The 16899-nt window shown below is 48.4% G+C and overlaps 1 protein-coding gene across 1 annotated transcript in view; it reads right to left on the bottom strand.

Annotated features, from left to right (window-relative positions):
* The window catches only part of Nell1 (NEL-like 1), an 887940-nt gene extending 881166 nt beyond the window's left edge, over window positions 1-6774 (bottom strand). Inside the window, exon 1 of the mRNA NM_001037906.2 lies at window positions 6681-6774. Within this exon, the coding sequence (NP_001032995.1) occupies window positions 6681-6735 (55 nt within the window). The 5' untranslated portion in view covers window positions 6736-6774. The remainder of the gene's footprint in view (window positions 1-6680) is intronic.
* Window positions 6775-16899: the final 10125 nt, after the last annotated feature.

Below are 16899 nucleotides of genomic sequence, written 5' to 3'. Positions count from 1 at the left end.
GCCTATCTGGCCTCAGACAGACACAGCAGCAAACCCTGCAGTGACCCCCATCACCCAGAAACCACCACCTGCAATACTCAGGAAGGGAGCAGGGAGAGAACTGCTGCCCCTACTGGCGAACGGGAACAGGTTCGGCTTAACAGGTATGTAGGTTCCTCCAAAGGACTCCGGGAATAAAAAGTAGATGCCCTGACTCTTCTCTCTAGGGAAGAAATGTGGCTGAATCCCCTGTCTGGGAATGGTAGATCCCCGAGGGTGTCTCTTACCCAGAGAGTGTTCTGTGGAATGACACATTCACGGCTGCAAAGTGATTTCCAATTACATGTATTAATAAGGCTACAGATTACTCTGTGGGACTTTGTTTGAAGCCATTCATGAAGGCTCTACTTAGCGCCACTTAGCATCTCAATAGTGGGTTCTGATTGCTCGGTTGGAAATGTTTTAATCAGCAACAGCTGTCAACATCCCCCTGATGGCAGTGCAGTCACCCAGGCGGGATTCAGAGAGCAGGCACCCAATTTGTCCCATGGAGTCTCAGTGACTATTCATCAGGCCTTCCTAGGCCCCCACAGCCTCACCTGTCCCCCTCCTACCCCTGCAGCCTATATAGATTAGGGGAAGGAGATTCACCCTTCCCTCCCCTTTTCCTATTCTGCAGCCATATCAGAAGGCTGGTCAGAAGGGATGCTTCAGAGTTGAAACCGGTCATGCCAAGGCAGAAACTTGATTAAATGGAAGGCATGGTGCATTTAACTGCTTTCTTGGTTTTTGCCAGGCCCTGTCTAACACACACACACACACACACACACACACACACACACACACATCTTCTGAGCTGAGCTTGAAATTTTTCTCCTTGAAATGCAACCAGTTACCCAATGACCCAAAGATAGCTCTCATATCCACTGTTTGAATTCATTTATCAGCCCTTTGGGGATGGGGTCCCATGTAGCACATACTAGATATATGCATGTGGTGCGCACCAAGGACATTCTCATGATGTTTTCCTCCCTGAGAGAGAAGAAACTAAGTGGATAGTTTGGCAATAAATACCAGAAAGTATCAGAATAGAAAAAAACTTGGAGGGGTAGGGGGCCTAACTAGGTCATTTTGAGCTAGAAAATCAAGATGAGCAGGGCCAGGCCCGAGGAAAATCATGTCCACATGTAGATAACCGTGGGTGCAAGCCAGGAACATCGTGGAGTGTTCTAGAAACAGAAGAGAGATGGGTAGACTTGCCTGTAGCAGAATGGGTTTGAGGGGTAGGGAGAGCTAGCTCAAAGGCAGGTGTTCTCCTCTTCCTTTCCATTGCTGTGGTAAAACAGTATTCACACTCCACCACTGAGGGAAGTCAAGGCAGAAACCATGAAGGAAGCTATTTGCTGGTTCACTCACTGGCACCCTGGCAGACTCACGAATAACTAGTTTTTTGAAACAGCCGGGGACACCTGCCCAGAGAACAGTGCTACCTAGAGTGGGCTGGGCACTCTGACATCAATTAACAGTAATGACCATCCTTCACAGAAAGGCCCACAGAGCCACCTGACAGAGAAAATGACTCAGTACATCTCTGTCGTCAAGGTCTGTGAGCTGGCTCAGAGGGTGAAGGCACATGCCAACAAGCCTGACCACCTGAGTCTGATCCTCGTCACCCACATGGTGGAAAGAGAGAAACAACTCCCCCAAGCTGTCCTCTGACTTCCAAACTTGGGCCATGACCAGCATCTCCCTATAACTCTCTTTGCAGGTGGCTCTCTTCTCGGTAGACAGTGCTAACTAGAGACTGTAAGGGGCAGGTTATAAAAGGCCTTAGGAACTTTGACAAGGACCTTGGCTTTTATGCTGTTTCTAATGGGTGATCGTTGGAGTACTGTGAAGTTTGTGCTCAAGGAAAGGATGCCTATATGTGCTCTCATTTATATTTCAAATATGGTCTATCTTTAAGCATTCACCTGTGTGCTATTGCTCACACTACATACCAACTCCGTTCACGGTGCCTGCTCTGAGCAAAGAAAAGTGGGGCAAGATACCCTTCTAGAATGCTAGGGAAGTGAGGCGGGAGTGGGTGCATGGGTTGGGGAGCACCCTCACAGAAGCTGGGTAAGGAGGCTTGTAGGGGGGAAACAGGAAAGGGGATAACATTTGAAATGTAAACAAATAAAATATCCAATTTAAAAAAAAAGTAGTGTAATACATGGTTATCAGCAGAACTAATAAAAGATCATGTTGCATAGTTTTAAAAAAAGAAAAAAAGATACCCTTCTGTCTTGCTCATGAGCCTGCTGTCAGGACTTGTGAGGTTAGATGCCAGCAGCTCTGTGATCACCTTGAGCAGACAGGAAAGGAACTAATATTTCAATTTGATCTATACTGTTCTGATCCTATACTGCGCAAATGAAATCAAAGGTAATCTCAAAGGACCTGCAAGCTGGTCTTTCTCTGGCCAGGAACTTGGTAAATGGCTGGTGCATGTGCTCTTAGGCAGAAGTATCGCTCCTGAGAACCTCAGTCTCCTCCTCCATAGGAAGGTCAGTGTCACCTCCCTGACACCCGAGGTCTGGGAGCCGAGCTCACCAACAGGCTACATACAGTAGATACTCGCCTGGGGTCTCAGTCACATGCGCTCATAAGACTAACTCTCCAGACCATGCCAGCCCTGATCCTGTACTCCACAGAAGTTAAGGAAGCAGCTTGGGCAGCTCTCCTCACTGCTGTGACCGTTTTGCTCTTTATGTGAAGACACACCATACAAACAGAAAAAAGAAACCAATTAGGCTTCCAGATGCAGTTTTGTTCTCTCTCTTTAATTAGTTCCTTTCAGGACGATGCCCGATGCTGATAGAATAACACATTGCACATGGGATAGGGAATCAGGAAACCCATTAATAAGGAGCCATCTCCGTGACCCCTCCTGATCCTTGCATCATGTGAGATGCTGGCTCCATCAAACATGTTTTATTCCCAAGCTTCTGTCTCCTGGCCATGCAGCCAGCTCCTGCCATTTCCTAGGAAACTCTATTAAAGTTCTCTACTTTTGACATAACAGCTCTACAAATGGCTAAAAGTGGGCATTAGAATTAAGCAGAGTAAAAAGCTCCCGGGGAGATGATATTTTCAGAGCCTGGGAAGCAGCCGTGAACATGACAGAGGCACTTGAGGTCTGATCTGGTACTCAGAACTCACTTTAGCTGGGATACCTGCTGTTGTCCATGCCACTGCTGGCTGATCCTCAGCCTTGGCCAAGAAGAGATCCAGCCCAAAGCCCTTCAGTTTGCCTTTGACGTTCCAAGCACAGAGTCCTGGCCTGACTCACTTCAGATCTAATCCTTCTCATGGATGCAGAGCAAAGTGACACTGGAAAGACTCTACAACCTCCTCTAATAACAGGAGTGTATGGCCACTTGACCTCTTCTTAATACCTTGAAAAGTGGTGTTCTTGAAGAATAGACTTTATGCTTCTACCAGTTGGCACATGCTTGATAGGGTTGGGGTGGGGGATGCTCAGGCTGAACTGCCTGGAAATTGCTTCAAACAGAAAAATCCCTCCTTCCCAGCAGGGTGCAGCAGGAGACACTGAGTGGGTACCTTCGGGTGTTGATATTTTGGGTATACCCTTTATCCTCTACCCTGGTGACAACCTCCCTCCCCCCCAAAAAACTGGAAAGCAAGGAAGGCTTAAGCACTGAGCACATACTACTGGCATTTCCAAGACACAGGAGAAAACTGGTGGATGAAGGATGCTTTCATAGATACTACTCTGCCCATCCATCTACCCCAATGTACCTGAAAATCCCAGAATGGAAGACAACAGGCACCTCCACCCCCACCCCTAACCCCACCCCCACTCTGTGCTCCAGAGGTGCTCTGGGCCAGAGTGATATGAGCAGCTTCCTCATAACACCTGCCTTTTGAAGCTACCCCTGCACTGCAGTCTTGCTTTAATTAAAATGTGCCTGATAGCATCTATTCATTTCCATTAAAAGCTGGTGATATCTGAGTAGCTAAGTGGGCCACATGTTTACTTCATCTAGGACTGGTAATGTCCCAGACAACAATTGTCTCACTTGACAAATAAACTCTCTAAGCAGCTGTTTGGATCCTGATACAGTAATCTCCAGCCGGCCTCCTTCTAAACCCAAAGATGGATGTAAGGGATGGAGATGGGGCTTCCTGGGCAAAACCAAAGGGGCTGCTTCCAGAAACCGAACACAATGCTCTCTCCAGCTACAAGAAACTGCAAACCCACAAGGCATAATTTCTTCCATTTCTTTAATTCTTCCAACAATTTATGTATGAAAAATATGCAGCCTCAGGCAATCAAGTAATTGCTACCAGGAAGCACAAGGATTGGCCTTGTACCAAGCTTAGGGACAGGTTGGGGAGCTACATCTTAGATCCATTCTGTCTTTGTCCAGGGTTTTTTGGGGGGCCTGACTACATTCCACTTTATTCCTCCAGAGCCATCAAGGCACAACTCACACAACTCACTGCCTGGGCAAAGCCTTACAGGTAGGTGATCATCCTCTCTACCATGTAACCAGAACTTCACTCCCATGACCCCAATTTCTCACAGCCCACCTCTCCCCCACATCACACAGTGTAACAAGAATGCTTTCTGGTTTCTACCAAGATTCTCAGCAAAGCTCTAAGTTCTCCAGTCAGCTCTGTCTCTCTCTCTGTGTCTCTGTCTCTCTCTCTGTGTCTCTGTCTCTCTCTGTGTGTGTCTCTGTCTCTGTCTCTCTCTCCCGTGCTCGCTCTCTCTCTCTCTCTCTCTGTCTGTCTGTCTCTGTCTGTCTCTCTCTCTCTCTCCTGTGCGCTCTCTCTCTCTGTGTGTGTGTGTGTGTGTGTGTGTGTGTGTGTGTGTGTGTCTCTGTCTGTCTGTCTCTCTCTCCCGTGCGCTCTCTCTCTCTCTCTCTCTCTCTCTCTCTCTCTCTCTCTCTGTGTGTGTGTGTGTGTGTGTGTGTGTGTGTGTGTGGCACCTAATAAGCCACCCACTGTTCAAGATGTAAAAGGGAGCTAGGATTGTAGGGAGGGGGGAAGACCTCACGTCAGAAACTGAAGTATAGTGGAAACTCAGCCTGAAGCTCATGAGCAGTTTTTGGCAACTCTTCAAAAGAGTAATGAAAACAAAGGATGTAAGCACTTGGGTCCTAATCTGGAATGATATGGAATGGTCATCAGGCTGCTCCTTCGCCATCTGTCTTCTCCCTATCTTCCCTTTCCCTGTAGGATGTCCCCAGCAACACTCTCCTCCTCCCCACCGGTAGCCCAGCACTAGTAGGCCATGTCCTCATCTTCCTGGAACTAGTTCTAATTGCAAGGAGCAACTGTAGTAAGCGCCACTTAGCCTTGGGTCTATTGGCTGCGAAGGGAGTTCCGGAAAGACACTCAGGTTCTTTTGTCCCTAGAGAAAGGTTTCCCCGTCTCACTGGGATTAGGCAAAGGAAAACCTTAGTCCACTTCGGTCCTGGGAAGTAAGGGAGGGGAGGCTAGAAGCTCACAGACCCCTAACTGCCTGCCAAAGTGGGGAGTCTGGGGCATAAGGGATGGGAACTTTTTAAGTCGACTAAAGAAGGGGTGTGTTCCTCAGTCCTCTAAACGTAAACCAGCTGTCTGGCTTGGGAAGGAGACTGAACCTCTAGAGTGGGGAATGAAGGTACTGGAGGGCCGCCGACATGGGGACAGGGAATGCCTATGCGTCCATTCTAGGGATCCGAAGTCTGTGGGCAATGAATCTGATGTCTGGCTACCAAGAACTATCTCTTCCCCTGTCTGCCTTGTTGATCTGCTTCCTACCCTTCCTAACCCCGCCCCTGCCTCCTGACAACTACTGCAAGCTTGGTGAAGTAGGCTACATTCTTGAACCCCAGGGACCCGGAGTCAGGGAACCCCGTGGAAGAGGAAAGAGTGGAGTGCGCCTCAGGGTCATCACAACCGCACCTCCAGCAGGCAGATTCTATAGGGACTTGGTCATCAGGCCAGTTTCCTTGGCCCCGGGTCCCACCCCACAATCTTGGATGACAGCAGGAGGAACACGGTTTAGAGGTTGAGAAAATCTTCTGTCGTCTCCACTGGTCCAATTTACCTCCTAATAATTGTTCGCTTAGTTGTTTGGGCAGGGAGCTGACAGGAGACCACTCCTGGAGTTCCCTCTGGGAGCCATGTGGGAACCACGGAAGAGCTCGCGGGTCCCCCCTTTCCTCGCAGCCCTCTCCCGTGCGCCGTCTGGCTCCCCCGGCTCTGGCCGCGCCTGCCTGCCGCACGCGCTCCCTCTGCGGGTGGAACTCCCGCGGCTCGGGGACACCCTTGGCCACCGCACCCTGCAAGTTCAAGGATGTAGGATCTCTGGCCACGCTGCAGCGGGTTCTGACTCCTTAGAACCGGGAAGCTGCTTGCTAGCCACACAAGGCTGCGACCACCCGGCCGCACCCCGCATACTGAATGCCCGCTGCTGCGTCCCCGGGGAAGAGAACACTCGCCCGGGCATCTTTTCTAGCGCTTTTACCCCGAGCTGTGCTGGGCAATCAGAACCCAAGCACTCTGCTGCCCTTCTCTAGCCCGTCAGAGATAGGTTCCGAGTCTCTCCTAGACAGAGTAATCCCGGGTTACAGCAGTCGGGAGCAGCACTATCATCACCACCACCTTCCCCCAAATCCCGCTTAATGCCCAGCCTTGCTTACCTGTCCTGGCGGTGCACACACAGAACCACAAAACTAAAATCACATCCATCGGCATCGCTCCGGAGGCCCCCCGCCAAGCAGGGCGCACCAACGCCAGCAAGAAACCAATGCTTCAGAAAGCCGCGGCTCTGTGGGCTCGAAGCGGCCAAACTTACTAGCGGGCGGCAGGGGAGGTGGCTCGGCGGCGCCCGGGAAAGCAACCCCGACTGCCCCGCCCCCAGCCCACCCTCCACCGCGGGTGGCGGTGGCACGGGGCTGGGGCCCTAAACCCTGCTGCAGCTGCGCTCCCCCTGAGCTAGGGCGGGAGCGCGGGGCTCCGCCACTCCCGCAGGTTGCCCTGGGAGTCTGTGCGGATTCCGCTCGCCTCCTGGACTCCGGAGATGCAAGGATCCCGGCTACCCGCGCCTCACGGCTTCACGCCCCCGCCTCTGCCACTGCGCCGCGCTGCGGGCTGCCCAAGTTGCAACAGTTCATCCAGGCCGGGTCCGAAGCCGCCCAGCCTGCGTGCGTGGGTTTTGTTCCCTAGGGGAACCAGACCTAGGCGGTGTCGAGAAGTGCTCCCAGCACCTCCTTGGGAAATAACTACTACCGATTCGCTCCAGCAAGTGGGTGGGGAGGAGCAGGTGGGGGCGGAGGAGGGGGCAGGGGACGGATGATGCCTGAGTCCCCAACCGCCACCTGTACTTGCTGTCTAGTCCCAGCCAAAGGCTCTTGTGACTGGATACTAGCTTTTAAGAGTGCTGGTTGAGGGTGTTGAGGTGGGAGTCCCTGAGCTTAGAGCAATCTATGGCTCGAATTTAAGAAGTGTTTGCTAGCTTCGTTCTACAGGCCAAATGCTGCCACATAGGGGAAGTTCTAAACCTTCTAAACCTTTTTTTTTTTTTTTTTTTTTTTTTTTTGGCTGTTGTGTGACTTTCTGGATGGTTTTCTCCAAAACCCGCTGTTTAGGTCTCGGTCTCTCTCTCTCTCTCTCTCTCTCTCTCTCTCTCTCTCTCTCTCTCTCTCTCTCTCCTTTCTTTGGAAACCCCTACTGGAACACCATTCTGTAGAGAGAAAAGCTGGGCTTTGCTGGCGACCAGTGGACAAGCAGAGGAGTCTCTCCTGTCTAGTGTACCCTCTGCTACTGGGGCCGCCCCGCTAGGGTCCCTGTACTGTGTGCTTCAGTCTATCTAGAGATGATGCAGTCACAGAACCTGAAAGGTCAGTACCTCCAGCTTACATGTTCATGCCATGTGACTCGAAGCCTCCCGCACCCCAGCTTGTCCTGTGGCTCCATCTATGGCTCCAGCTTCCCCCAACATCCAATACTACTCTGAGATACTTAAACTCATAACAACCTCCCAGATCCCAGAGGGGGGGGGGGGGAAAGAGTTCAACAAAAGAGCTCTGCTTTCTTTCCAGGGTTTCTCTCTGGCATTTGCCCATCCTCTGTGCTCCCAGGGCCTTTACTTCACATACCTTTGACCCCAGGAGTCCAGTGGGGGGTCACCAATTTAGTTGCACAGTTTATGAAGAGGAAAGGTCTTAACCTACATGGTCCTCTGACCTTGATCCTATTTTTCAGGACATTCTGTATACACCCCCTTGCCCATTTGCTCCCCGTTCGTACCTTCCCCGGCAGGTGAAGAAAGAAATCATGAAAGATAAATCAGCCTGAGAAGTACCCACTGCAATGCAGCTGAACTGGGCCATTACAGAGTGGATGTCAAGGCTTAACTCTCCAGCTTTTAAGAGTGTGTGTGTGTGTGTGTGTGTGTGTGTGTGTGTGTGCCCCTGGAAGATAGAAGACAATGTTGGATGCACTGCTGCTGAAATTACAATCTATTGTGACATGTGTCCTGGATCCTTGTGTCAACTGAACTTTATTTCAGCTCCCAAATATTTTCTTTGTTATGTATCTGGAGCTAGCCTTGAACCTTGAACCTCCTGTCCCTTCATCTCCTAAATGCTAGGGTTATATGTCTGGGCCACCTAGTTTATGTAGTGCTGGGGATGGGACCTGCTTCCTTGTGCATCCTGGGCAAGCAGTCTACCAACTAATCTGTCTCCATAGCCCTTTACTCTCCAAAATTCTCAAAATTCAACTTGGCCCCAGAGCAGACCCTTCCTCCTGTGTCTTCATTACAGAGTCGAGGCTTTCTCTTCCTCCTGGAGCATGCTGCACGTGATGCCAACATTAAAATCACACACACACACACACACACACACACACACACACACACCCCTTGCAGAAAACTAGATTTCCCATGTTTCACTGGGCCTCCTAAGTAAGGACTCCGGATGCCAAGCTATATATTGTGAGAACCATGTCCCACCCTCAACTCTCCCTCAGTATAAATGCACTTCTATGGCCTTTAGGGGCTCTGAAGTGCTTTTCCTAGTCCCCTTTTCTTGATCTCAGAAATCCCAGAAGCCCTAAGAGGCACAGTGGTCCCAGCAGGGGACTTGTATCTTTTGAACCCTAATCGTCAAGACTGTGTAGCTGGTCCTGTGGGATGAGGGTTTCAGCGTGTTCCATTTAAAAAATTAAGTGAGACATATGTTCTGTCGTAGCTCTGCAGCTTCGCAGCCATTAGCAGTAACAAGAGTTAATCTCAACAAGCTCATAAATCTTCCCTAGATAACTAAGGACCTCAGTCCACTCAGGTAAGTACACGCTTTCCTGAGTGGGGACGTGGGGAAGGGGCGGGCGGTAGACCTGTTGGTCCAGCAGAGAATAGGCCCAGTGGATTTCTGTTGGCATATAGTCCATTTCTGTGACGTCTCCAGAAAAAAAACAAATGCATAGAAACAGGAAGCTGATGAGTGGCTGCCTCTGGATGAGGAGTGAGTAGGAGGAGGATCTGGAGAATGATGGCTAAAGAACGTAGGGTTTACTTTAGGGGAACCATAAAATCATGATGGTAAAAAGTTGATGGGTATATGGCTCTCAGAGATATCACTATATATATAAAACATTGAATTGTGTACTTTGGTAAATCATGGAGTACGTGAATTATATATTTTGGAAAATTCCTTAGTGATGGCTGTAATGATGACCAAGTAAGGATTTTTGGTTTCTGGTTGCCCAAACTTGTTTCCTGACAACTTCTAAGAGAACGCACTGGCCTTCACCACATGGCCCAATCAAATAACCCACAACTACCCTATGCCTACAGGTAAATCATAAAACCCTGCCAGAATCTGTGAGGAAAGGTGGTTTTCTCAGCAGCCCCGGGGCTCCCAACCCTCCAACTCATTCCTATCTCTTTCTGGGTGTCCTCACTGCCTCCATGCTTGCCCTTACAAGTCAGTCATACCATAAAGGTCACAGTCTACTTCATAAACTATAAAGAAATTCTATTGGTATTGTGAAGATACCACATGCTTTGGTTGCAGGGCACGAAGAAATCAAGCTGGAGGCAGGTTTTTGTCCTGCCTGCAGGTTAAGATTTCATCGTGCTAGGATGTACCCTGTGTACTTGGCTTTGAACATGAGTCTTGGATCCCTGCTGAAAAGTCAGCTCCCTGGGCAGAGGCTGCCTAGAGCAGAATCCCTCTTGTCAACCCCCAGGGCTCTCAGCTTCATTTTCTTCCCATGTGTCTGATTACCGTAAGTAATATTATTTACACATTTACTTGTGTGTTCACTATCTCCCCAACCATAATACCAGTGCCCCATGAGTAGGAGGTTTGTCTCTCTCGTTCATCTCAATTTCGTTTCACCAGAGTAGTGCCTGGAACATTTAGAGGTTTGATAATTGCTTATTGAATAAATGAAGCAACATAGTTTCTAGGGAACACCTGGTTTTTCTGATAGACAGTCATCAAGGACACAAGCAAACTGCCTTGTCCTGTTGGCCTCTAGGGATACTCCAAGCTGACTTCCTTTCAGACAGTGGCTCTCAGAGTGAGGAGAAGTAAGGAGAAGTCATTGGCCAGGATTCAAAGTCAGTCCACAGCCAGGGGAAGATCCAAGTTTGAGAAGATAAATACTCAAAATTGGAGACATTGAGAGGTTGGTATTATCACACATTGTGCCTCCCACTCTGCCCCCAAGGCATGCTCAATTCCTAGACCCCTCGCAACTGAGGATGTAATCTTATTTAGAAATAGAGTCTTTGTACATGTAACTAAGTCAAAGTGAGGTCATCAGAGAGAACCCAATCTAATATGTCTGCCGTGCTCCATGCTTCTGGAAAGCAGACAAGAAGAGACACCAAAAAGAACAAGGGAAGACAGAGGCAGCTTCAGACTACAAAGAGCCAGGGCTGCAGGGGCTGGAAGGAGCGGGACTCCCAGGAGGGTTCAAACAGAGCTCAGCCACTGCCCTTGGTTTCACAGTGGCAACTCTTATTTGAACTGTTCGGTTAGGAGAGCCCTAGGAGCCAAGAAGTGGTAACAACACCCCAGCTTCCTTTCCAGGCATGGTACTAAGTACCCTAGAACCTGGAGGGCTGGTAAGAGAAGGGGTCTTTGGTTCTTGAAATGCATGTGCATCCAAACGGGGGTTAAGTGGATGTGCCTTCCTCAGTGCCACTATCTCTATGTGAATATTTAGCTCTGCTGGTAAAACGTTTTAACTTTTCTCTAATGAGTAAAATCAACTTCAATCACATCCAAATGAGAAGGACCTTTGTTCTGATGTAACTACTGCACCCAGTTGTAAAGCTTCAAACACTTTTAAAATAGAACTGGATATAGGACGATGGGGAAAATAGGTAGAAAAACCTACAGATAAACACAGGGATAAAGACAGCTAGCTTATGGTGCTTATGATGAAACTGTTCTAATCGATCACACCTTTGGTTAGTGGTTTAGTCCCTAGTTAGCTCTAGGAGGTCCGGTTAGTTGATATTGTTGTTCTTCCTTTGGGGTTGCAATCCTATTCAGCTCCTTTAGTCCTTCCCCTAACTCTACACGGAGGGACTCATGGCTCTAGCTGCATATGTAGTAGAGAATGGCCTTATCTGGCATCAATGGGAGGGGAGGTCCTTGGTCCTGTGGAGGCTCAATGCCCCAGTAAAGGGGGATGCTAGGGCAGTGAGGTAGGAGTGGGTGGGGGTGGGGAAGCACCCTCATAGAGGCAGAGGGAGAGGGGATAGGATGAGGTGTTTTGGGAGGGGGAACCTGAAAGTAGGACAACATTTGAAATGTAAATAAATAACCAATTAAAAGGGAGGGGCATTTCATCACACCAACAACCTCAGGCTAGGTTTCTGAGGACACAATCAAGGTACGCATACCTGGGTATTGTTGAGTGACAAGTAAGCAGGTACCAGCCAGTCTAACTGCTCAGGGACAAGCTGTTCCCTATCCAAGCATTGGATCCATGACCAAGGCAGACCATGCTCAGCATGCTTGCAACGGATTAATTTATGTGTTCCCCAAACCCAATTAGCAGATGGGATTATTATACATATTTTATAGACATGGAATCAGCCATTGTCCAGTTTAAAGCCAAGCTTTAAACTCAGGCAGGATGACTACCGGCATACACTGAATTATTAAACTATACCATGTGTCCTTGGATGAATCCTGTGAATTCAGTCTCCTTGTTGAGACCTTTAGAGACCTCAAACAATCCACAAACCACAGTACTAGTCTCTGACCCAGCTCTGAACCAATCAAGAAATTTAAAAAAAAAAAAAATTCACAGGAGGCCCAAACATCCCCTCATTAATACAGGGGCAGTCCTGAGAGAGCACAGCCGTCTGTGAGAGCCAGAATGGACTGGCCATCTGCCCTACCTCCAGGCTGGACCTTCCCACAGCCATCTGCCCACTGAGCTGGATAAGAACAGAAAGCAAAGTAGCCTCGTCGAGAAAGAAAGGCCAAGGGTTTGCCTCCTTCCTCTGCATGGGATGGGAGAGTCAGAGTGGGTTTAAGGTCCATCAGTGCTCGAGAAAAATCACTCACCATGGGAACCAAGAGAGTAGGAAAGAGGCAACCCAGAGAATAGCGGTCCGTTGCCATTCAAACTGTCGCTATAAGAGCTCTGCCTGTCATCTAGGGCTGTGCATAAAGCACTCACCCAAGCCTTCTTTTTCAAGCCTTAAACAATCCTTTATTTGTGTTAGAAGCACATTTATCACTATTCTGCAGGAAACCTAGGAAGAAAGCATTGCTTTTCAGCTCACACTGAGTTAGGAGAGAAACTGCCTACCTCACCAAGGTGTAGGCTTGAGGCTGGGTGGGGCTCCGGGCTCCAGCCATTGTCTGGCATGCATGAGGACCTGGGTTCATCTCCAGTACCACAAAATAAGATGTAAAACATAAGGGTAAAATATAGTTCTCAGGAGCAGGTCTGCCAACCCAAAGCAAGGGGTAGCTACCAGAGTTGGGGGGTATTCAGAACTTGGATGGGCAATGGGAGAGGTGCTTTTATCAGAGGGAGAAGGCTCTTGTTGCTCTCTGTGCAACACACTCACACAGCAGCCATGGGCTTGCCTTGCCATCCCCAGTGCTTTCAGACCTTTACCCAGAGTCAAAAGCCAAACAATGTCTTCTTGTTGACAGAGTGACAGTGAACTCCTCTGTATCAATAAGGATGTTATCTGGCAACAAACAGCAGGAAAACTCCAAGATTACTAACCACTGTTCTTGGGTAAAAGAATTCAGAACTGGACAGTCCAAGGCAAATTTATTTGCTCTGTGAAGCCTTCAGGGACCCAGGTCCTTTCAGACCTTTTTGGCATCATCTCTAAGATACAGTTGTTATCCTTGCTCTTCTAGTTGGCTGCCAGCACTCCAGCCATTGCACCTGCATTCCAGATAGCAAACCATGGGAGGCAAAGAGAGCATGCCTGCCTGGGAGCCTCACGTGTCAGTTCCACTTGCCTTCTGACAGAATCTATTCTCATGGCTACTCCGTACACATCTGCTGCCTACTGTTGTGGAATGGCCACAAAACGCACTTCTGGCAGCTTTGGCCTTGTAATATTCAGATAAAATAATATTGTTCAACTATTCATACTGTTAGCAACACTAAGCACTGGGTCTTGTGTAGCTGTAGCTTGGCTAGGGTTCAGTTCCACCAGACTGATTATTGACCATTCCAATGCACACTGCAGGAGATGGGCTGGCCTCCTCTCAGTACAGGTCTGTGATGTCATCCCAGTTGCCACGTGATGACCATGGTATAGCCAGGACACGTTCTTCTCAAAGCCCAAAGTGGCACCAAAAAGAAAATAAAGAGGACCTTTCCGATGTAGACACAGGCCTGGCACACTGCCCACAGGACACGGAGAAAGGCGTGGGTGCAAAGCTGAGGTCAGGGGCCAAGACACATAACCCACACATAGTGAGGATATTATAAGAGTATTATCTGGAGGAAGTAAAGAAAGAGAGCCACAGTGATAACACACAGGGCTAGAGTCTGATGATCCTAAAGAAGAAAAGACAGGAGTCCAGGGACAGTTCTCAGCCTCCAGGACACCTCTTAGGGTAGGTACATCATCCCTGTGAGATATCAGCATATGGCTTGTGCAGTCGCTATGGCTCTCAGTCTTCCCTCAAGGCACCGTGTGGATTAAGAATACAAGGAAAGGAGCCTGTCTAAAGAGAATGACCTCCTGTGCAAATAAATAAATAAATACATAAATAAATAAATAAAACCAAGGAACCTGCAAGGCGGCCATGGGACTTTCCACTGTTGAGGAGACGAATCAGTGACAATCCTTTAATATCATGTCTCCAAAAATCTTAAACCAAGAAAGAACAAATCAATATCCAAGATATCTCTGCCAAAAAGCACCAGCCTACTACCCCATAGATTGCTGTCCTCTGAGCTCTGAGGAGGAGCGCCTGTGCTCCATGTTGCATGAAAAGCACCAGACTGTCAAGTCCCGACTGGCGTTTCAGCCTTAGTCCCCACATTCTATTGACAGAGACAACACTTTCAAAACCCACTCATCATTCTTTGAGGGTAGAGGGGCATGCGTGCAGGTGTAGATGCATGTGTGCATGCGTTCGTGTGTGTGTGTGTGTGTGTGTGTGTGTGTGTGTGTGTGTGTGTGTTTCTAGACACCAGAGGACAACTTCAAATTTCCTTTTTCAAATCCTTTTCACCCTGTTTTATGAGACAGGGCCTCTCACCAGCCTGAAGTTTGGTAAGTAGGCTAGGCTGTCTGGCCTATGAGTCCCAGAAACACTACTATCTCCACCTTCCCAATGAAGGGATTACAAGCAGGCACGACTATACACGGCTTTTTTCATAGGGGTTCTGGGGGAATCAAAGTGAGAATATCAAGCTTACCCGGAAAACATTGTACTAAATGGACATCCCCCACACCCCACCATCCAGGGTTTTTTTTAAGATTTATTTATTTATATATATGAGTACACTGTAGCTGTACTGATGGTTGTGAGCCATCATGTGGTTACTGGGAATCTGAATTCAGGACCTCTGCTCACTCCTGTCTAAAGATATATTTATTATTATATCTAAGTACACTGTAGCTCTCTTCAGACAACACCAGAAAAGGGTATCAGATCTCATTACAGATGGTTGTGAGCCACCATGTGGTTGCTGGGATTTGAACTCAGGACCTTCAAAAGAGCAGTCAGTGCTCTTAACCACCGCTGAGCCATCTCTCCAGCCCCACCATCCAGTTTTAAAATATCCAGTTGCACCTTTGCTCTGCCACGGGTTTGCTTTCATCCCGTAAGCCCATCCCAGCACCCCACTGACCCTTACACCTACCCCAGGAGCCAACATCCCATTTCAGGAAGTCCTGACAGAGCCCCTCAGCTGGCAGGAATGCCTTCTGCTGCTCTCTTTCAGTTTGGTCTTATCCTAGATACTTCAGAGGCTCTCGTTTTTTCATGTAGGCTGAGGCTGTGTCCAGGTTTGAGTAACCCTGAAGAGAGGCCTGGCTTTCCTTCTCATCCTTTGCTCTTTATAACACTGAGTTCTGTTCCTTGTCCAGAGTCAACACTCAATATTTGCTTATTCAATTTTAAGATGCATTTTTTTCCGAGTATCCACTAAGTGCCAAACCCTGTTAAGCACTGGGAACATATAAACAGTTAACACAGGGGGAATGGCAAGGAAGTAGGCCAACAAATCAATGACAGATGACAAGGTGGCTTGCCTGTCGCCATTTCTCCTAACCTACTGAGATCTGCAGGAAGAGGTCTAGAAAAGAAAGGACATAAGTTAAGTGAGTTTCAGTCCCAAAAGTCCTCATACCATCACAAAGCACACTACGAGGCAAGTAACACATTGGCTTGCTTTTCTGGTAAAATATGTGATCAGAGAAGAAAATCCTGCTTTTGTGGCATTAGCCCATTTTATAGGCGTTTACAGGAGGAGCTTTCTGTTGCAAAGAGCTCTACCATGACTCTATAAAATGCAACCACTCAGCACGAGCATCTCTTTGCAAACCCAACTCCTAGTAAAAAGACCATTGGGCAGTGACCCATGTCTCAAGGCCATCCTTGGAATGAGTGAGCTTGGAGTTCTGTACCACTGTGCCATTCTGAGGCTCTGGCTGCAGGAGAGACATGGAGGCGAATTGACAGAGTATTATAAGAACAAAGATTGAAAACTGCCTAAGATGTTGGAGATCTGGACAAGAAAACAGCAATATCAAACAAATACAAAAAAAGGTGAAAGACATGAGGGGATATGACTGGCTCTCAGCATGGGTGTCACATAAGGTGAAAGACAGAAACGAGTGTGGCTGGCTCTCAGTGTGGAAGTCATTCAAGCCTTCTACTCCAGTGGGGCAGAGGGCCAGGATTGCCATACTCACCCTCAACCCCATTCAGGAAAAAAACTGTTCAAAGGGCAATAGGACTCTACAGAGGATTTCTAACATCCTTGCTTGCCTGTGTCTGGTATGGAAGTCTCCACATGGAACACCACTACTTGGGTGGTAAGACCGACAGGTGAGAATGAGTGCTTAGGCGTGGCCTGTAGTTATGGAAACCAAGAAATGGACGGACACAAGAACCCATCCTTCTTTCTTGCTAGTATTCTACCTATCTGAGGTTTTGTGTTTTAATTAAAAGTTCTAAATAATAATAATAACAACAACAACAACTCCAGGCTCCTTGCTGGCAGGTTCAGGGAAGAGGAGAGAGGTCCTGGTCCTGCCAGGGTCTCTCCTGGGCTGAGCAGGAATAGCAAGTCGGAAGTCTTGTCGAAGCAAGAACTCAACTTTATGGCATCAGTCTCTTGCTTATATAAGTTCGGAACATAGGGAGGGGGATTTTTGGTGGGATAAGATGATGT

Source organism: Mus musculus, chromosome 7 (assembly GCF_000001635.26).
Source record: "Mus musculus strain C57BL/6J chromosome 7, GRCm38.p6 C57BL/6J".
Taxonomy (NCBI): Eukaryota; Metazoa; Chordata; class Mammalia; order Rodentia; family Muridae; genus Mus; species Mus musculus.
This window is presented reverse-complemented; position numbering and strand designations above follow the sequence as displayed.